Source organism: Fragaria vesca, linkage group LG6, assembly GCF_000184155.1.
Source record: "Fragaria vesca subsp. vesca linkage group LG6, FraVesHawaii_1.0, whole genome shotgun sequence".
Taxonomy (NCBI): domain Eukaryota; kingdom Viridiplantae; phylum Streptophyta; class Magnoliopsida; order Rosales; family Rosaceae; genus Fragaria; species Fragaria vesca.
The window spans coordinates 25,689,373-25,711,658 of record NC_020496.1 but is presented as its reverse complement, the minus strand read 5'-3'; the positions used below and the strand labels follow the sequence as shown (position 1 = coordinate 25,711,658).

Genomic DNA, 22,286 nt, shown 5'->3' with positions numbered 1-22,286 from the left:
AAAATGTTTGGCCATCTCAACTTGACAATGTTAATTGCTTTCTCTCTTTCATATATTATTGTTCCTGGCAATTTTGTATTATTACTTGCAGGAACCACTCGTTTGTTTCATGGATGCAGTCCAAATTAAAAACTACAATATCTTTAACAAGCTCGATCGATCACTCTCACATTTTGAGAAACAATTAATAAGCTATTGGTGCACTTGAAATGATCTGTAGCCGAGTATTATTGAGATTTGGATCTCATTATTCTTTATTCTTTTAGCCCTCGTGTATATATAAATTAGTTAATTATCAAACATTTTATTTGTAAAAAAACTAGACAACAAAAACGAGCTACAGTACACATAAGATTTTGTTGTGCATGCACGGGTAGACCTTGACCAAATCGCGCAAGATCCGAGAAAAGATTAAGCATGATATTGCATGCTGAAATAATACACGTACACAAATCTTCATTTATTTCCTTGTAAATCAAAACCTAAGCGAAAATAAAACCTACGTACAGAAGATGAAACTTGGCAAATTAAGGAAAGACATACAACATGCATATATTCTTATAGCATCAGCTTTATTCACTGGTAAAAATGAAGCCAAGAAATTAAGCTTATATTATTATCAAGGATAATCATATCTGACCTTCCATATATATATATATATATATTGTTAGTGCTAGTTGTTAGAGATGTGCATGTATAGATTAAATCAATCTCAATTTTCAATTCAGTGTACCAAATGAAAACGAAATAAGTCTTAAAGCTAGTAGTATTTTATCTTCTCGATCAATGATTATAAGTAGATCATCACCTTTGGTATATATATAGTACAAAATAGTTGATGGCTATAAGTTTGAAAAATCTTGCGTTCACATGCATGGTTTGAACTTTTAAGTATTTAAAATGTCATAAGAAATTCTCTAGATATATTAGACAATTGAAATTTACTTGAAAGTTCTACTTGCAATCTTTTTTTGGGTTGAAACAACATTTTATGATGGTTATATGTATTAATGTTCGATTAACTTATAGACATTATCGTCTACAGTTAATTAAATGTATTAACATATTAAGTAGACTATCTCGATTTAATTATAAGTAAACTAGCTTGATACTGATGAAAAGTAACTTAAGATAAAGCTAGTCTAATAGGCATACTCATACATGAAGCTGGCTTACATATGTATCCAATCTAGTTTGATACTGCTACGTTAATGTACTAGATAGTTTTCAAGGTATATGATGACTAAAATGAATGTTCGATTAGAAAGTATTAAACAATGTCGTTGAGTAACTTATTATTAAGTACATTAAAACATCCGAATTGTGGAGCTAGAAGCCATTCAATTAGACAAATTACCAGAGAAATTTAACCAGACCTGGCTTCAGAATTTTAATACTTGGAAGTACTATATAAATTTCGGTGATTAAATAATTTCTTTTTTGATAAGAAATGATTGGAGGGTGGTTTTGGAATTTCTGTAGTCTCCTCGGCCTGAGGGAGGGAAAATCAAGCTCTCTCTACCTCTTCTATTCCGACTGGTGATCGAAGTTGAAAAACATGAACTTCCCTTTTCTTCTGTCATTCTGGACACTCCAGTGATCAATCTTCAGTTTCTAACACTTGAAACAACAAACCCACATAACAAAAGAAAGGAGGACCCAAAATCCAAACCTCCCATTGGGTTTCAAGAAACGTATTCAAGTCAAAATGTGGAAGCTGAAAATTGGGTCAGACACAGTAAGAGAAGGTGGTGATCATCAATGGCTGAGGAGTGTGAACAATCACTTGGGACGCCAAGTTTGGGAGTACCATCCAGAACTTGGGACCCCAGAAGAGCTTCAACAAATCGAAGATGCCAGAAAAGCTTTCTGGGACAATCGATTTGAGACCAAGCACAGCTCTGATCTCCTCATGAGAATTCAGGTATTTGCAAAGCACCCAATTCTGAATTTTTGGATCTTTTCATCTGGGTTCTTGTTTGTTTTTCATTTCATTGGTGTTTATTTATATATTCATTGGTGTTTGTTTGTCAAGAATTGAATAGGGTATTTGTTTATTTGATCTGTCTTGTGGTTTTGATGAACATGGAAATTGAAAAGCAGTTCCAAATATATAATGAAGCTTTGATCTTTGTATTTGGTTATGTATAGAAATTGAATCAAATTTTACTAAGGTCTTGTGGATCTTGGGATTGTATATATGTGTAGTACTGCTGAGTTTGAGAATGCAGTTGCACAATGTGGTCGTGTTCATAATGCATTTTTAGCTTCTATGTGCATTCATAGTCAGTGTAAAGTTTGAATCTTTTTGTCTTCCCAGTTGATTTTGTATCGGACTATCATGTTATCAACTTGATGCATTCATATGCTGATTCATATGTCATCCCACATTTTGCATACAATGGTCTCAGACTCGTAAAAATTACTTCTTTTTCTGTTTCTGGAACTTCTTAACTTTCATATGGGTGGTATATGAATATCGGTGATAGTTTGTTATAAAAAGGCGGCATAAATCTTAGTAATGATACTTATGTCTGAATTGTAGTTTGCAAAGGAGAACCCATGTGTGACTGATCTACCACAACTCAAAGTTAAAGATGCAGAAGAGGTGACAGAAGAAGTTGTGACAACCACATTACGCAGGGCCATTGATTTTTATTCAACCATCCAGGCACATGATGGTCATTGGCCAGGGGATTATGGGGGTCCAATGTTTCTACTTCCTGGTTTGGTAAGGGAGAAACTTGTAAACACTATTTGTTTCTATCAGTTTGTATTCTCAAACACACCAAGATTTGTTAAATTATCAAGGCTGCTGAATGTAACATTTGCCTATTGAATCAGGTTATTACACTTTCAATTACAGGAGCTCTAAATGCTGTGTTATCCATAGAGCATCAACGGGAGATGTGTAGATATCTCTATAATCACCAGGCAAGAATGTTTTTCATGTAACTATTGCTATAAATATAAGAATTAAAATAAAATCCACTGCAGATAGACTTGCTAATATCATCTTACTAGCCAATTAGCACATTAGTGAATTACATCTCCCACACTTTCTTACAGTTGATGTCATCATTGCATCCTTTGTCCTATTTATAATGAATAGTAAGGCATGAATGAAGAGAAAGACTGACAAATCTTTCTGCAGAATGAAGATGGGGGATGGGGTCTACATATTGAGGGTCCAAGTACTATGTTTGGTACTGCACTAAATTATGTAAGTTTGAGATTGCTTGGAGAAGGTGCTGATGATGGTAAAGGGGCAATGGGATTAGCACGAAAATGGATATTAGACCATGGTGGTGTGACTGCGATTACTTCATGGGGGAAGATGTGGCTTTCAGTACGAACTCGACATTTATCTTTGCTGATTGTGCCAACTATCTAATCTTTAAGAAATACCAGTTGACATTATGTCTTTGATCGTTATAGGTACTAGGGGCATATGAGTGGTCTGGAAATAATCCACTACCACCAGAAGTATGGCTCTGTCCTTACTCTCTCCCAGTTCATCCAGGTTACTTGTTCATTTGGTTATAGTTGAAGTTGATGCTATTTGGTTCATTCAGTGTAGGACAGATACAAATTCAATAGATACATTTTATTTTCCCTCTGACCATACGAATTAAGCGCCATTCCATTGTTAGGGTCTGAGTATGTTCTTATGACATGTGAGCATGTGACATATATGTATATTTTTGCTCTTTGATTATAGTCATCAAATTTTCCACTTATAGGAAGGATGTGGTGTCATTGTCGAATGGTGTATTTGCCTATGTCTTATTTGTATGGGAAGAGGTTTGTTGGACCAATTACACCTACAATCCAGTCATTGAGAAAGGAGCTATATACAGTCCCATACCATGAGGTTGATTGGAACGAAGCTCGTAATCTATGTGCAAAGGTTGGTGATATCTTCCTCTTTCTTGATTTCTCTTGTTAGGTTCTAGACATATTGTACTGGTACCCTATTCATACCAACATTCTATCGATGCTTACATGGGATGCTTTACACAATTGTTAGGAAGATCTATACTATCCACACCCAATGGTTCAGGATATTCTGTGGGCTTCCCTTCACTATGTACTTGAACCAGTTTTTAAGCGTTGGCCGGCAAAAAGATTGAGGGAGAAGGCTTTGGACACTGTTATGCAGCACATTCACTATGAAGATGAAAATACTCGGTATATCTGCATTGGGCCTGTTAATAAGGTATGTGAGGACATTTTGATGATGCATGTCATCACTTTTGATCATTTGTTTTAAGTTTCATATCTGTACGTAGATGTAGATTGTAAAGTCTGAAACTGCTAGTTGAAGAAGTGATTCAGGAAAACAATCTTTGTGCGTGTTAATTCTCATATGGGCGTAAAACTATTTTGTGTGAGATTTTAGACAACTGACGATTGTGTTGCTATCTTTTGGGTTCATGACTTATGGATGAAAAGCTTACAAGTTATATCAAGAATATAAACCCATTGAGGAACAGAGCAATGCATTTCAAATAATTGAACTTGGATGAAAAAGAATACATGATATACATTGATTAGGTCAGTAACCTGTAACAAAGAAAGAAGCTTTTCATCCTAGAACACAAGTCCTTGCTCATGAAATTTTTTCCTTTTGGTGTCATTATCCTACTTTATATGCACTGCTAGTACCATTCCATTCAAATGCTTATTAGATTGTGATTATTACATGGCTTCCAACAGATATCACACATATCACACATATTACTGTCAGAAGTGACATTAGTAATTTACTCTTCCAAATACATTGCTCATTTGTCAACAGATCTCAAACATCTATTAAGTATGATTGATTGATCAGTAATTTGAGTATTCCAAACGTACCACACTCATCTGCCAATGGATCTCAAACATCTATCAACATTGCTTTAGTTTACAGATTCATTCATATGCACCGAGTCAAATTGTCAATTTGTTAATGATGCAGGTGTTAAATATGCTTTGTTGTTGGTCGGAGGATCCAAACTCTGAGGCATTTAAGTTGCATCTTCCAAGACTATATGATTATTTGTGGATTGCAGAAGATGGCATGAAAATGCAGGTTCATAATTAGCATCAAAATGTTTCAGGCTGATTTGAAGATTCTTCTATCTTCCACTCTCTTTCTCACCTTCTGCAATCTCAGTTCGATCCCAACTTGTTAGAGTTGTTACAAACTTACCATGAATTTGTTGCCAACTTAATCTGTTGTTTTTTCTTTTGTGCTACAGGGCTACAATGGGAGCCAGGCATGGGATACTTCTTTTGCTGTGCAAGCAATAATATCTACTAACCTTGCTAAAGAATACGGACCTACTTTAAGAAAAGCACACGTGTACATAAAAGATTCTCAGGTTTGTTTGGGGTATAAAATCACTTTGTCTTCTAACAATTCTAATTATCCTCGCTTGACATGTAAGTTGCTCTGAAGGTCTTAGAGGATTGTCCTGGTGATCTAAACTTTTGGTATCGTCACATTTCAAAAGGTGCTTGGCCATTCTCAACAGCAGATCATGGATGGCCTATCTCTGACTGCACAGCGGAAGGACTGAAGGTAACTTGGTCTCTCAAAATTTCACACAGAAACAGTTGACAGTGTACTAATGTATACATTTTTGTGCAGGCTGCCCTATTACTGTCAACACTTCCAACAGAAACAGTTGGGGAGTCATTGGATAGAAAGAAATTATATGATGCCGTTAATGTTACCCTTTCTTTACAGGTGATCATTTGCTATACTGCATTCCATGATTCAGCATCTCATCATTTGGCATTATACATATTTCTCCATTCTGGTTGGAATATTTACTGATTCTCATTAATTGTAAACTAATTCGATAATCTTGTTTCCGGAAGCACCACAGAATGATGATGGTGGATTTGCAACATATGAATTGACTAGATCGTACAGGTGGTTGGAGGTGAGTATCTTTTATACTCCTCTTACTTTAACACTCCGACTATAAATATGTACCCAATGTTATTCATATTGATGATAGTGAATAATGTGTTTATATATGTGCTTTGGAACTATCTATTCTCAGCTAATCAACCCTGCTGAAACTTTTGGTGACATTGTTATAGATTATCCGTAAGATTTCTGCACACTTCATGTTGATTGTTACATTAAATCTTTATATATCATGGAAAACACCTGATGTCATCCTGACTGGAATGATGATGCAGATATGTTGAATGTACATCAGCAGCAATTCAAGCACTTACGCTATTCAAGAAATTATATCCTGGACATCGGCGGGAAGAAATAGAAAACTGTATTGCTAGAGCTGCAGAGTTCATTGAAAAGATACAAGCAACAGATGGCTCTTGGTTTGTTTTAGAAACTCAGTTGTTAATATATACATACAAGCAATGCCAATTACAATATTTGTGATCAGAACTTTCATGTTATATCAGTGCTTTATAGTTACCTAGGCAATCACCAGTAATGCTTTCCCATTTTATTTGCATAGCATTATGAAATTAGTTGCACTAATATTGTGGAGATTTTAACTAGGTACGGTTCTTGGGGAGTCTGCTTCACCTATGCTGGGTGGTTTGGAATAAAGGGTTTGATTGCTGCTGGAAGGACTTATGAAGACTGCTCTAGTATCAGTAAAGCATGTGATTTTTTGTTATCCAAAGAGCTTGCTTCAGGTGGATGGGGAGAAAGTTATCTGTCATGCCAGAACAAGGTAAATTGTGTATGAAACGTGATATATCCTTTCCTTATCCTTTCTAGGACTGGAACTTATTTTTTTCACTGATCATATAATCATCTTCTTTTATGCTGTCTCACTTGTTACCAAATCTGACAAGATATATGATCAATACGTGAAACTCTTTTGCTGATTCTTTTATACGTCTTTACCAAACCCTGACAGGAGTATTCAAATCTTAAGGATAACAGGCCACATATAGTCAATACTGCATGGGCTATGTTGGCCCTTCTTGGTGCTGGGCAGGTACATTTGGAATTTTGAATACTATCAACTTCTATCATCAGTTGACATCAGCTCTTAACCATCTACTTCATACATTGCTTTTTGTTTTCTTCAGAAAAGAAAATCTATATCTTTACTCTTTTCCTCTTCCACCTTCTCCTTCGTTTTTAAGAAGATGGTGCATTTGTGTCTTTTTTCTCTTTCCCATGTGATATATCAATTCCATCACTCCATTTTTTGTCATTCTTTTCAAAATGTAATCAATTCTAGGGAAATGTTGGAATGACGTTGGAATATTATATGATGTTAATTTCCTTTGAAGTTTAAACATTGGTGGTGCTTTGATGGATTAACTATATGGACTTCCACACTTTTTGGTGTGGACTGTTAATACCTGTATCGTTCTTATACTTGCAAGGCAAAGAGAGACCCCACGCCATTGCATCGTGCAGCTAGGGTACTGATAAATTCTCAAATGGAAAATGGAGATTTTCCCCAGAAGGTAAATCTAGCCAATTTTTCCCATAATTCCTTCTGAAAGAGTTATATTTTCTCCACTATTATTGAACTATCTACTCCATGAACTTCAGTTAATTCTGTATCTGTGATTGTTGATTCTACATGAACTTACTATTTTTATTTGAATTCCCCATGCAGGAGATCATGGGAGTTTTTAACAAGAATTGTATGATCAGCTATTCAGCATACAGAAACATTTTCCCTATTTGGGCCCTTGGAGAATATCGTTGTCAGGTATCGAAGGCCCTCTGAATGATGTCTTTGTTCAGCTTTTAGCACTTAAGATGATGAATTGTTATCTGATCTGTGTATGAGAGATTTTCTCAAACTTGTTTAAATTAGTCTAAACAACTACTATGTGCTCTAAAATCTGGGTTCTTAATTGCCTTGTCTCAAAGATGAGAACAGTTGAACCTTTCCTGATGCATTACTTTTGATTATTTGAAATGAGTTCCCAATAAAAAGAAAATTTTAAATTGTTCGTATTTACTTGCTGCCCTATTCACCTTTATGCTCCTCCTTGTTGGCAGCAATCTGCTTGCTAATTATGTGAAACATTGCTTAGAATAATATAAATGTAATATGTTGCTCATCTTACATACAGACTGACATTCAGTTTTACGACAAATACTCACCCAAACATTCTGTTTTGGATGTTGGACTATATATACTCACCCAAACATTCTGTTTTGGATGTTGGACTATATATATGAAACATATATACATATAAAACGTATACCTGTGTTGAACCATTAACATGAGAAATAGACAATTCTACAACCACTGTTTTATACTGCAAGAGCACCGTTCATCCTGTTTAGATTTTAGTAGTTTTATTTGAACCAGCAGTTTAAAGCAGTGAGATACATGAATGTGATTAACGTGCAAATGAAATTAAAGAACAACATAATGAATCGAGGCCTATTGTATGTTAATCGAACAGAAGTAACTGTAATTGATTGTTTATCTTGGATACGTATTGTGACATTCATAAATATACACCCAGACTAAGAAATCTCATCTCTTGAGGTTCTCGTGTTTGATCCTGTATTTTTGGATGAGCTACATAGTGCGGTGAGCAGTACAGGATGTGGAAGGCAATGGACACCTGCGATATTCTGCAAGAGCCCAGAGTGGAAATATATTTCTGTAAGCTGCATAATGTAGCATGCAGTTCTTCAGGAAGACTCCAGTGAGTTCCTGCCATATTAATTCAGTATTTTTTGGTTACAAACACGCTGCGTGCACTAGTAATATAAAGCATAAAAGGCTATCTTGTACATAATTATGCAAGTTTTGTTCTGCTAAGGAACATACCTGCTGGGGAAAATCACCATTTTCCAGTTGAGAATTGATAATAAACTTTGTTGCACGACGGAGAGGTGTTCGGTTTCTTTCTGCCTGTCCCGAATGAATGAGAGCCATCATAGCCCAGGCAGTATGTACTAAATTGGATCGATTTCCTTCAAGAGGAATGTATGTCTGTATCACCCATTCACCCAAGTGAGATATATTGACTTTTCTAAATTCAAGATGGATTAAGAAACTCGGAGCTTGAATTAATTAGTTACCTTCTGTGGAGATGAAAGATAGCTCTCTCCCCAACCACCATTCTCTTTCTGCGTTGTAAGGAGAAATCTAACCGCTTTGCGCATGGCTGCACAAGTGCTGAAAGTCTTGCCAGCTGCTGCCAATCCTCCTAGTGCAAACCAGGTACCATATGTAAAGCAAATTCCCCAGTTTCCATACCTGTTCAAATGCTTATTTATCAAATTCTTGTTTTAGTCCGAAACTAACACCAAGTCATATCATAGATTAATGTGCTAGAATAGAAACATACCATGAACCATCCGGCATTTGTGTATTTTCAATGTAATGTGTCGCATTGGTGATGAAATGTTCGATCTCTTTCTTCCTGTGTCCAGGGTACAGCTTCTTAAACAGAACTAAAGCCTGGATTGCAGATGAAGTGCACTCAACATACTCATGCTCAATCACAATGTCCGCGAAGAACTCTGTCGGATTTAACAGCTGAAGAAACAAAACAAGTAAGAATATGCTAACTGAACTGACTGATTTCCACATGATCAATAAGTATGCATGATATCGATAGATATAATATTTTTACCTCTAACCACTCTGCTGCCCCTGCTGGTTCCCAGGCTGATAAACCACCATTCTTGCTCTGCAATGACACGTAAAGTCAAGCAGTGTTTATGAGTACAAAGACATAAAATTCTGGCTCTGCAATGAGCTAGAATGAAGTAATTAAGACAGCTGAAATTTGATTAGAAGTAAAGCAGCTCTTGTAGGGTTGTTAGATATTAGTAACATTTCACCTGTAGGGAAAGTAGAACGTTGACAGAATCGTACAAGCGCTCAGGTTCCATTTTTTCACCAACAGTCTCCGATGGCATCATCGATAAAAGAAGGCAACACTACAGATAAGAAACATGCAGTAATAAGTAAAAATCTTTGTTTGATGATAAGAAAAACCGAAGAGAAGCATTGGAAGAAAGTTTGTTACCTTTAAACCTTCTGCAGTGCAATCAGAAACCTGCCATCCATGATCTTGATCGGAGAATGTCCACGATCCTTTAGAAATGTGGCGGTGCATGCTTTTGAAGTCACCAGATGGGTTATCCTTGACCTTCAAAATGCAGTACAGAACCATTAGCCAGACTAACATTTATAACTAAGAACATGACAAGTGACTTCATTAGAACTAGAAATGAACCTGAGATATCTTTATGAAGTCATGTCCTCTAGCAAGCGTTGGTCCAATTTCGTCAGTTAGATTAGTAGCAAGCAAAGCTTGAATGGCAAAACCAGTATCCCACATCTGACTGCCAAAACTCTGTACCACAACATATCATAAATTTTCAAAGAGACAAAGATGAACAATACAAATCATATATTGTATCTCATTGTGTACTAACTTGCATCTTCATCCCATCTTCCGCAATCCATAAATAATCCGGGATCCTTGCGAGATGCTTCTTGAAATACTCCCCATTTGGATCTTCAGCCCAACAAGCAAGCATACATAACACCTATTTATCAAGTTGTTCAGATACCAGTAGGATAGAGAATGAGTTAGGATTAGGATATATCATGATATCAAACATAACTAGGAAAATAAGTTCTCCAATATATACATTACCTTTTCCACACATCCAATGGTGATGTATCGGCTGTTCTCATCTTCGTAATGAATATGCTTCATAGTCACCTGCAGAGCCTTTTCTCTGATCAACTTGTTAAAGGGCCAACGAGTAAGAAGAGGCTCTGTGGAAATGTAGAGGCTGTCCCAAAGGAGATTTTGTATCCAAGGATGAGGGTAGTATATATCCTCCTGCAATAATTAGTGTGATACTTAATTTACACTTCTGCACATAAACACGTTTATGGCTTGAAATTTGAAGTTAATCAAGTTGAAATGCTCACTTTGGCACATAAATGGCGTATTTTCTTCCAATTGATTTCATTGTAAGGTTGTACAAAAAGTTCTTCCCTCAACTGAAGAATGAGAGGTGTAATTGGGCCAACAAACCTTCTTCCGTATAGGTATGACATTGGCATGTAAACCATCCTACAATAGCACCACATTTTTGCTACATTTGTATAAGATAAAATCGATAAAGTGAGTAGAATGAAAGTTTAAAACTGAAAACAACAATTCATATAAATGACTTGTAGCAATAAAAATGGAAAATGGAAAGAAATGACTTGAGGGAGAGCAGGCAATTTTGCTAATAATTACCTGGATGCATAGGAAGAAATGAAGGGAGAATCCAAAACTCTGGGGGCACAGGGTTGCATCCAGACCAATCAAACAACCCAAGGAACTACAATAAATTATTTTCATACAATTAAAATCATTTCTGTAGATCTCATTATAAGCACAGCATTTGAGCATATTGCAACTACACACCATCTCAGTACAGACATATGACTTGTAAATTTCACAAACAATGATAGTCTCACATTCTCACAATAGAATAATTTGATCTAATTAAATTAACATCATTTATTTGAAACAAAGAATGCTCAGCATCATATGGTGAACCGATTTGGCGACCAAAGCATTACTGTTTCTTACCGAAAGCCAAGTCTTTCCCCAAGAGGGTATGTGTGTTACACCACCATGATCAAGAATCCACTTTCTTGCTCTTGGACAAGCATTGTCTTGGCCACCGTCATCAGATCCTTCTCCGAGGAAACGCATAGAAATGTAGCTGAGAGCTGTGCTGAACATGGTGCTGTGACCTTCAACGTGTAATCCCCAGCCACCATCTTCATTCTGAAGTACCCGAAATATACGTTTTAAACTAGAAGATCAAAGTGGAACAAGTTGTTCTTATTTGTGCCTTCAAATGTCAAAGATTATGCACCTGATGATAGTATATGTAACGCAGAATTTCTTTGCGATGTTCCTCATGGAATACACTGTCAAGATGCCCCGTAATATACAGACCTATGACCTGAAAGTTCAGGGTGCAAACTAAACTTCAATTATTAGTAGTTATAAAACTACATTACTAAAAATAAAAAATAAGAATGAACTCATGAAATAAGCTAGCATGAAACCTCCTGTTTCTTACACACACACATTCACAAAGTAATCAGTAAAACGTCATTGAAATCGATCCTGAACCATATATGATTTTCGAATATAGTGACTGTTTAATATGGTACTAATAAGAACGTTATAGTTATAGAGAAGCAAAGAACTAACCAAAGGAGGAAGGAAAAACAAAGGGCCGGCATTCTCCGCAGGCCAATGGCCATCGCTTGCCTGCAACGCTGAGAAGAAGTGGACAGACCTTCTCAGTGCATCTGTTGTCTTTTCATGTGTAATAACCTCGCCATCTTCAACTTTTACCGGAGGAATTGTCTGTTTGAACTTCTTCTCTCTCAGGAACTGCAGTTACAATAGTGAACAAAATTAAGAATCATAGGTGAAATTAATACTCCATACTGTATGTTTAATCCACACACTCCTTATTTCAGTTTTTTAATATATTTTTCTATACGCAATTCACTCTTTATACGAATTAGGGAGTGTAAATTTCTTCTCAAGAGTTTGATAAATTCCACCAGGAAGGATGAAATTAAACATCATTTAAGTTTGAAGGACTTGAGCATAAAAAAATAAAAAAAAGTTTGAAGGACTTACACGTACATTATACTTGAAAAACAAAAAATGGTACGTTTTGATATTGTTGGATGGTTAGCTAGAGTATCCTAGAGATATGGCGGACTTGTAGCTAGCTCATCAGGACTCTGTGACAACTTTGAGATATATACGTGTACGCCACTTTGGGACATGCAGATCTCCCTATCGAATTTTGGCACCAAAAACTTCCATATGATCATTTTGCCACTAAAAATCAAAAAATGAGGGTGAATTTTTTTTTTTTGGTTTGGAACAGAATTTTATTGCATCCATGAAAGTCGGAAATCATAAGCGTCACCTTCATAAATATGAAGTTGAGCCGCCCGATTTCAATCGTGAGGACGAAATAGTACAACGTTAAATAAAATATGGGCCAAATTAAAGAACTTGTATTTCAGATTAGGATTAGATGTGATAACCAAATTATCACACATCATCAGATAATTAAGGTAACAACCACCTTATCATTGACAAAACTTCCCACATAATATCCTAAAAGTAACTTCTTGCAAGCGCTCCTGCTGTCCCAATGCGACGAGGGTGAATTTGATTAGTGAATAGAGAGGATCAGAGGAATAATTTTTTAAAGTGGAGCATTATCATGTTTTCATTAAATAAACGACGTCACTACGCCAAGCCATAAGAATTAGGGAATTCCACGTACTAATACAAGCACAATACAAGTTTTACAAAGCAGCCAAATCAATAGAACTGCAACAAAAACATAAAGAAAACAAACCTGCACGGAGAAGACAGAAAGTACAAGAATCAATTAACTAGCTAGCTTATACTAGCTACATACCTGCATACGCCAAAGAAGGTCACCATTGGCCTTGACCTGATGCCGATTGTTGTAGAAATGAAGACGAGCCGCTTCAACCTCAGCTCGCTCTTCATCAGTCCCTGCGTTGGGATCGAACTCCCATGTCTGCCTTCCGACGAAGTTGTTTGTGCTGTATATGTAAGCCGAAGAATCCCCACCTTCTGCAACCTTGAGCTTCCACATTTTCTGGAGTACTGCTAAAATTGCTGAGGTTCAATGGAGGAGTTCGTAGCTTGTTTAATCACCTTCCCTTATAAGTTTATATACTTAGCTAGCCTAGCTAACTAGCTAGATACATACGATCGTGGACGAAAGTCCCATATGGCCCTATAGTGGGAACAACGTGAATGATTTCCTTTCGTCTTCGTTGTAGATCGATCGGAGTATACGCAAGCATTTCTATAGCGAAGGCTAGCTAGAATCTCTCTGTATACGCCACATCTCACAGCTTTCTTCGAAGTTAGGAGTTATGATGACTAAGAGCTCCTCTTCTCATATATACGAAGCATTTATATAGTAGACAGTACATCTACCTCACACATGGGGCGGAAATAGAATTTGAAATTTAGGTTTAGAGTTTAGGGATTAGGGTCTATTACGTAGACAAATCATAATGTTAAAATTAGAATCAAAGTTATGTGTAGTGTTTCTTTTTCTTTCAAAAAAGCCTTTAGAACCAGAAATTCAAAGTTTTGTGTACTAAATTCAAGTCATAATCACAGTCACTTGCATGCACGATATCTCTTCTTCTTCTTCTTCTTTTTCTTTTCTATATTTTTTTATTTTTTGAGAAGTTAAGGGACTTGCATGCCCGTTTACATGTATACTGTATTGCTGGAATTATTAGTTAGTTTTGTACGTGAAGATATTGACACTAAAAGAATGACCTCCATCCACTAATAATTTTATTAATAAAAAAACGAAACAATTAGAATGGATACAATAAGTGAGAGAGCAACAAAGATCCATAAGAACAATTAATAAAAAGAAGTAAATCCCTATCGTTATCTTACGTATAGAGATTGACATTATTCGTCTTTATGCCCATACAAAGAAATTTCATCCCAGACTCGGGTGGACGTACCCTTCACTGAGCTTGAAAGTGGGACTTGTTTCCTACATCGTCCACCTTAAAGAGCTAATATCACCTATTAAGGTTTTTAGGTTAATTTCATGTTTGATCTTTTATTTTGGATATGCTACATATATTATAGGGTGAGTAATTCAAGCCTTGGAAGGCAATGGAACCCGCTTGCGGTATTCTGCAAGAGCCCATAGTGGGTAGATATTTCTATAAGCTGCATAATGTAGCATGCAGTTCTTCATGAAGACTCCAGTGATTTCCTGCAATATCAAGTCGGTGTTTAGTTAATCTTTAATTACAAAATACTGCAAGTACTACACAAAACATAATATTCGTTGTACTAATCTTCTTCACTACACGGATGCAAGTTCATTTTGTTATGCAAAGATAAATACCTGCTGGGGAAAATCACCATTTTCCAGCTGAGAATTGATTATAAACTTTGCTGCACGATGAAGAGGTGTCGGGTCTCTTTCTGCCTGTCCCGCATGAATGAGACCCATCATTGCCCAAGCAGTATGTACTAAGTTGGATCGGTTTCCTTCTAAAGGAATGTATGTCTGCATCAACCAAGTGAAAGAGATATTGAGCATGTTCAGTTTTAGACGGATTAAGAAACTCGAAGTTTGAAGTTCAGGGTTTGAAGTTCAAAGTTTGAAAGTAGTTAATTAGTCACCTTTTGTGGACATGAAAGATAACTCTCTCCCCAACCACCGTTCTCTCTCTGCGCCTTAAGTAGAAAACTAACCCCTTTGCGCATAGCTGCGCTTGTTCGGAAAGTCTCGCCAGCAGCTGCCAATCCTCCTAGCGCAAACCATGTACCATATGTGAAGCAAACTCCCCAATTTCCATACCTGTTAAGAGTTGACTTCTTAGTCAAGATTTTCTTAATTTGTTTCATTTTTTTTCATAACTCTTGATTGATTGCCTAGAATAGAAAGATACCATGAACCATCCGGCATTTGTATATTTTCAAGGTAGTGTATAGATTTGGTGATGGAATGTTCGATCTCTTTCTTCCTATGGCCAGGGTATAGCTTCTTAAAGAGAACTAAAGCCTGGATTGCAGATGAGGTGCACTCAACATATTCATGCTCAATCACAATGTCCGCGAAGAACTCTGTCGGATTTAACAGCTGAGGAAACAAAACAAGTAAGAACATGCTGAGTGAACCGACTGATTTCCACATGATCAATACTCATGATATGGATTGATAAAATTCTTACTTCTAACCACTCTGCAGCCCCTGCTGGCTCCCAGGCTGATAAACCACCATTCTTGCTCTGCAATGATACGTAAAGTCGAGCATTTTTATGAGTAAAGAGACATAAAATTCTAGCGTGCTCTGCAATGAGCTATAATGGAGTAGTTAAAAGTTTTTTTTTTTTTTAAAGAGTAGTGAAAAGTTAAAACAGCTGAAATTTGATTGAAGGCTCTTGTAGACTAGGGTGAAACAATTATTAGTAACATTCTCACCTGTAGGGAAAGTAGAACGTTGACAGAATCGTACAAGCGCTCAGGTTCCATTTTTTCACCAACTATCTCCGATGGCATCATCGACAAAAGAAGGCAACACTATGGAGGTGATTATGGTGAGAAACATGAATGGATCGAGTAGCAAGTAAAAGGCTTTGTTGGATAAAAAAAATCTGGCAAGAAGCAGTGAAAGAAAGTTTGTTTACCTTTAAACCTTCTGCAGTGCAATCAGATACCTGCCATCCATGATCTTGATCGGAGAAAGTCCACGATCCTTTAGAAATGTGACGGTGCATGCATTTGAAGTCACCAGATGGGTTATCCTTGACCTTCAAAATGGAGTACATAGTCATTAGCTAGACTAAAATTTGAAACTAAGAACATGACAAGTGACTTCATTAGAACAAGAAATGAACCTGAGATTTCTTGATAAAGTCATGTCCTCTAGCGAGAGCTGGTCCAATCTCGTCCGTTAGATTAGTAGCAAGCAGAGCTTGAATGGAAAAACCAGTATCCCATTGCTGACTACCAAAACTCTGCACCACAACATTTCATAAATTTTCAAGGAGAAAAAGATGAACAAAAAATCATATACATTGTATCTCGCTGTGTATATACTAACTTGCATCTTCATCCCATCCTCAGAAACCCATAAATAATCCGGGATCCTTGCGAGATGCTTCTTGAAATAGTCCCCATTTGGATCTTCAGCCCAACAAGCAAGCATACATAACACCTATTTATCAAGTTTTGTTCAAATACAAGTAGAATCGGAAACGAGCTAGGATTAGGATAAATCATGCATGATATCCAACATAACAAGGAAAATGTTTTCCATACAAATTACCTTTTCCACACATCCAATGGTGATGTATCGGCTGTTCTCATCTTCGTAATGAATATGCTTCATTGTCACTTGAAGAGCCTTTTCTCTGATCAACTTGTTGAAGGGCCAACGAGTTAGAAGAGGCTCTGTGGATATGTAGAGGCTATCCCAAAGGAGATCCTGTATCCAAGGATGAGGGTAGTAGATATCCTCCTGCAATTAAAATTTAAATTAGTATAATCAGGTCCTTGAAATAAACATATTTATGGCTTGAAATTTAAAGTAGGCCACTTTGAAAACTCACCTTGGCACATAGATGGCGTACTTTCTTCCAGTTGATTTCATTGTAAGGTTGAATGAAAAGTTCTTCCCTCAGTTGAAGAATGAGAGGCGTAATTGGGCCAACAAACCTTTTTCCATATAGGTATGACATTGGCATGTAAACCATCCTACAATAGCACCACATTTTTGCTGCATTTGTATGTTCAATGAAGTTAGTAGAATCAAAGTTTAAACTAAAAACACCAACACGTACATATAAACAAAGGAATGACCTGTGCTAATTACCTGGATGCATAGGAAGAAATGAAGGAAGAATCCAAAACTCTGGGGGCATAGGGTTGCTTCCGGACCAATCAAACAACCCAAGTATCTACAAGAAATCAAGTTCGATCATCTCTTACTCAGATAAAAACATCACTTATATGCATAACACTGGCAGTCACCAAATAGTTCAATATGGTCTAAATTAGCATAAAGAAACAAATTAAGTACTGATCAACGTCATTTGTTGAACAAAACGGCGTGGAAGCCATGGCATCACCGGTCCTTACCGAAAGCCAAGTCTTTCCCCAAGAGGGCATGTGTGTGACACCACCATGGTCAAGAATCCACTTTCTTGCTCTTGAACAAGCATTGTCTTGGCCACCATCATCAGGTCCTTCTCCGAGAATGCGCATGCAAATGTAGCTGAGACCTGTGCTGAACATGGTGCTGTGACCTTCGATGTGTAGTCCCCAGCCACCATCTTCATTCTGAATCAAGTTAAAGTAGCCGATCATACAATAAATTAGATTCTTCTTGCAGTTACAGCTCTAAATGGAAAGATTTTGGTCATATTCGTGCCACAACAAATGTTAAAAGTCATATGTACCTGATGATAGTATAGGTAACGCAGAATTTCTTTCCGGTGCTCCTCGGGGAATACACTGTTGAGATGCCCTGTAATATACATACATATGACCTGAAAGTTTAGAGTAGAAACTAAATTTCAGTTAGTCGTGATCATTTAAATTAATTATAGAAATAATGTTTTGCAGAATATGCACGGTTTGTTTGACATGGTATGCGTAATGATCGGAAGTTTGGTTTTTCAAGATCCTCATCAAACTGGCATCGCCATTCCCAGTTTGTTCTGGGTTAGCATGCACATACACACGTACGTATACGTAATAATTGGTTTCTCTCTATGCAGGATATATATATTCACAATGGTACTAATAGAAATGACTGTAATTTATAGCTATAAAGAAGCAATGAGCTGACCAGAGGAGGAAGGAAAAACAAAGGGCCGGCATTTTCCGCAGGCCAATGACCATCGCTTGCCTGCAACGCTGAGAAGAAGTGGACCGACCTTCTCAGTGCATCTGTAGTTTTTTCATGTGTTATAGCCTCGCCATCTTCAATTTTTACCGGAGGAATTGTGGGTTTGAACTTCTTCTCTCTCAGGAACTGCAGTAAATTTCCAGTAGTTAACAATCAATACTATGAACTTAATTCAACTAGCTTTTTACGTAGTGTAACCAACACCGAATGGTTCTTCATGGAGAAAGACATGAAGTAAGAAAGGTTATTATTAGGTCATCGCATTCCACCGTATCAAGTACCTGCATCCGCCACAGAAGGTCACCACTGGGCTTCACCTGATAGCGATTGTTGTAGAACTGAAGACGAGCCTCTTCAACCTCAGCTCGCTCTTCATCAGTCCCTGCGTCGGGATCGAACTCCCACGTCTGCCTTCCGACGAAGTTGTTTGTGCTGTATATGTAAGGCGAGGAATCTTCCCCGCCTTCTGCAATCTTAAGCTTCCACATTTTCGGAACGCTGCTATTATTGCTAGCTTCAGTGGACAAGTAGTACGTATAACTAGCTCACTGGGGCCTTCCTTATATAGCTGTCTAAACATGTACAATCGTAGACAAAAAACGCCATCAGAGTGGGAACGAAGTAAATTGGCCACATTTTTCTTAAGACTTGATACTTGGGAGTCCATTAGGACCACAAGGAGCTCCTTTCTTCATTTCTAATAATGGACGTTACCTAAACACCTCATATACTAGACCTGGAAAACGATCGACTTGTGCAAGTTAGCCAACTCAACATCTTATATAATTATGTGGAGAATACTGACGAGTACGTACCACTACTACATGTTGTGTATTATTGTGATTAGTTACATTCAGTCCGGAAAATATGACATATATATGCATGTTATAAACAAGACTTGATTGTTGTTGTGGTGTGTTATTCGAATAAGTTAGTCTTCTCCGATCCGCAAAATATGTAATCCATGACATAGATATATTGTTTTTATTAATATTGTAGTGTAGTATAAGAAATATACACGGTACGTACGTAGATTTTATTGTTGGTATTATCCAAGCTAGATTTCAAATTTCTGACATCCATCGATTCCTTCCTCCCACTTCTGTGAAATAGATGAATGAATTATCACGCAGTACCCGGAACACGAAGATACTGTACGTGAACAAAGATCACTGAATCCATGATTTTGTTATAATTAACAACGTGAAAAATATTTAATTTATACCTCTATTATTGGATCAGGCGGCTTCACACAACACATACGAATTTGGAAAGATCTTGATCCTAACTAGCTAGGAGTTGAGGAATTTGATTCAAACACGGGCACTGCAAGAGTAAGTGATATAGGAATAGGCTATGGAGCTGCCGGTCTCAAAGGATTATGAACATGGGCAGTGAAAGAGTTATAAATATATATAGGGCCAGCTCAAATGGAAAATCAATGCATCGAGCTGCTGGTCTCAAGAGACTAATAGATTATTCAGTGAACCATTCACGATATCATAATTGCAAATAAGTGCATCCAATATGATTTCTTAGAACATGATGAAGGATTAGGATCTTCTAAAGTTAGTTATCTGCAGTTTCTGTAAATTTCATAAAATCTAATCCATTATTAGAATCTAATGGTTGGAATTATGCCACAGCATCTAGCATAACAATTTGGCTAACGGAACGTCAGTTCTATAATTCTTCTAAAAATAAAAAAAACCTCAGTACGCAGTCCTACGATTATCTCTCTTTCTATTGATCTCTTCCTACACGTAACATTAGCAGTTGCATACAGATTGAAATCGAGGAAATCAAAATTCTGGAATTTGGACTGCATTGACAATATGAAATACAAAAAGAACATAAAAAAACTATGAATTATTAGAAGGGAACCGCAAGAAATGAATTTGAGAGATCAATCGAGAAGATCGGTTCTTGTTCATCACAGATTTAGCATTAGATCTTTTTCTGCGAAATGTTGCTTATAATTGATGGAAAAGTGAAATCATAGCATTCAGATTAATAATGTATGCCTACACAATTGGGAGGTACCCTTAATCGATCATGAAACATAATTATATTGGAAGTTTAGAACGCTAAAGAATATGGGATCACAGAATAACTTTTATTCTCATCCATCAATTATGCAGAAATTGTTCATGGTAAAGTGATCAGGACCCAAACCAATGCAATTTGGGGTTAACACCCACCACATCAAACATGCTTAAACAGACTTGGTCTACCCTTGGTCAGATCCTAGGAATAATAGACCAAGAAAATCATCGCTTAACCGGAGAGGGTAAACTCAGAGATGAATCAAAGAGAGAATGAGAGATGGCTGGTAACGGTAGAAGTTGCCGTCATTTGTGAAGGAAAATCTAAAATTTATGTTAGTTGATGTGGCATATTGCTTAAACCATTGGATCCTATTAATGATCGAGAATTTATGAAATTTACTTAACTTTAGAGAGTGTAACTTTAGAGGAGCCGGATCCCATGATGAATTATATTGTTAGCCAATTTAACATGACCAAACAATTTAAAGGTCATGAACAGTGAATATCTTTTTCTAAATCAATGGAACAGCACACTCAGACATGACCTCTTGTCCAACAGTCCAAGAATATGATGAAGTCTTCTCTGTTAAAAGCTAGCTTTTGAGCATAAATTGTAGAGAAAAAAAAGGTCATCACTAATTAGTATTTAATCACTATTTTCATTTTGTAGTTTCGCTCTTATACGAATTTCTACAATTTGTTAGCTCGTGTAGAGCGAAACTACAAAATGAAAATAGAAATTTCGTTTACTTCCTTATATACACTTATTTAGAAAGTAATGTGTTGTTGCTCAGAATAGAGAGATGTCAGTTTCTCATTCTGGCTTGCGGAAGAACTTGTTTGGCTCGATCATGAATATTGTAGTACGTGTATTAACTTCTTCACTAGTCAGAGCTAGTGTCATATCTACGTACCATGCATTCACACAGAAAAGATTAGTTAAATTAGGCTGCCTAAACGTAATTAAGCTCTCATCATTGTTTCTAGTTGGTTGTCCGGAATTTTTTTGCTGGTTTCGTATGTTGATCTTTTGACATTAACAATTGCAGTTCAAAATAAAAAATTAAAGAAAAAAAAGTGTAATACACTAATGCAACGAACATGTTATTCTTATGAGGAATAAATTAACTCGAAACTCGATCTTTTTCACCGCGTTCACTTATTCAAATTTTTTTCTTTTCATAAATTTTCTAGTGTTCAATTTTCTTTAATAATAAATATTTTAGACATTCTTTGTTCTTCTTTTAATTTGGTGAAAGCTGTGACACCCGCATATTCTGTCGATCCCTAATTGTACAATAATAATAATAATGGAGATCGATGGCCGAAGGAAATATTACGACGGCTCTGACTTAACTGCAGTAAGGTACGAGGGACGTTACAGGTGAAGGTTGCAATCGGAGACCAACTACGTATTTGGTCATATAGGTCTGCTACATAAAGATCTTAGTTTACGTATGGGGGAATCTTTTAGTTATTTCATTGTCAATCGATGGTATTGATGAGAATGATTAGAGTAACAATAGTAGTCAAGTTATGTATACTCTCCATCCTCCGCCGACGGTGATAGCTGATAGGCGCAAAAGCACTTACAAAGATACCCTATTATCAAATCAATTATATCAATGTAGTAAACGGCAAATAGGGGTCATTACCCACAGAGGATTGGTGATACTAAGAATTAAACACACAAGAAACACAAACAGACGCGTAAACCAGAAAGTCTGGCAGACTCGACCTAGGAGCAGAAACCTAATTAATTAGCT

The 22,286-nt window shown here is 36.7% G+C and overlaps 3 protein-coding genes across 3 annotated transcripts; 1 reads left to right on the top strand and 2 right to left on the bottom strand.

The window, feature by feature from the left end:
• Positions 1 to 1,563: 1,563 nt before the first annotated feature.
• Positions 1,564 to 7,937, top strand: LOC101305280 (cycloartenol synthase-like). Its single transcript, XM_004303742.1, has 18 exons — positions 1,564 to 1,924; positions 2,546 to 2,731; positions 2,845 to 2,934; positions 3,155 to 3,349; positions 3,439 to 3,523; positions 3,744 to 3,910; positions 4,031 to 4,219; positions 4,964 to 5,077; positions 5,247 to 5,369; positions 5,447 to 5,569; positions 5,639 to 5,737; positions 5,880 to 5,936; positions 6,060 to 6,106; positions 6,202 to 6,345; positions 6,533 to 6,710; positions 6,900 to 6,980; positions 7,378 to 7,461; positions 7,617 to 7,937. Exons 1-18 carry the CDS (start codon positions 1,709 to 1,711, stop codon positions 7,728 to 7,730), a joined length of 2,292 nt encoding a protein of 763 aa, XP_004303790.1. The 5' UTR covers positions 1,564 to 1,708; the 3' UTR covers positions 7,731 to 7,937.
• Positions 7,938 to 8,540: 603 nt separating this feature from the next.
• LOC101300752 (beta-amyrin synthase-like) lies at positions 8,541 to 13,663 on the bottom strand. Its single transcript, XM_004305745.1, has 16 exons — positions 13,460 to 13,663; positions 12,217 to 12,402; positions 11,873 to 11,962; positions 11,581 to 11,781; positions 11,242 to 11,326; positions 10,926 to 11,092; positions 10,642 to 10,833; positions 10,418 to 10,531; positions 10,216 to 10,335; positions 10,006 to 10,128; positions 9,818 to 9,916; positions 9,607 to 9,663; positions 9,319 to 9,509; positions 9,050 to 9,227; positions 8,796 to 8,960; positions 8,541 to 8,678 (listed from the first exon to the last, which is right to left on the bottom strand). The coding sequence occupies exons 1-16, from the start codon at positions 13,661 to 13,663 to the stop codon at positions 8,541 to 8,543; spliced, it is 2,310 nt and encodes a 769-aa protein (XP_004305793.1).
• A 1,041-nt stretch (positions 13,664 to 14,704) lies between these two features.
• On the bottom strand, positions 14,705 to 18,960 carry LOC101300472 (beta-amyrin synthase-like). The gene is made up of 16 exons (XM_004305744.1): positions 18,754 to 18,960; positions 18,413 to 18,598; positions 18,021 to 18,110; positions 17,701 to 17,901; positions 17,435 to 17,519; positions 17,172 to 17,338; positions 16,889 to 17,080; positions 16,664 to 16,777; positions 16,458 to 16,577; positions 16,248 to 16,370; positions 16,042 to 16,140; positions 15,792 to 15,848; positions 15,510 to 15,700; positions 15,241 to 15,418; positions 14,960 to 15,124; positions 14,705 to 14,824 (listed from the first exon to the last, which is right to left on the bottom strand). Exons 1-16 carry the CDS (start codon positions 18,958 to 18,960, stop codon positions 14,705 to 14,707), a joined length of 2,295 nt encoding a protein of 764 aa, XP_004305792.1.
• Between the last annotated feature and the right edge of the window lie 3,326 nt (positions 18,961 to 22,286).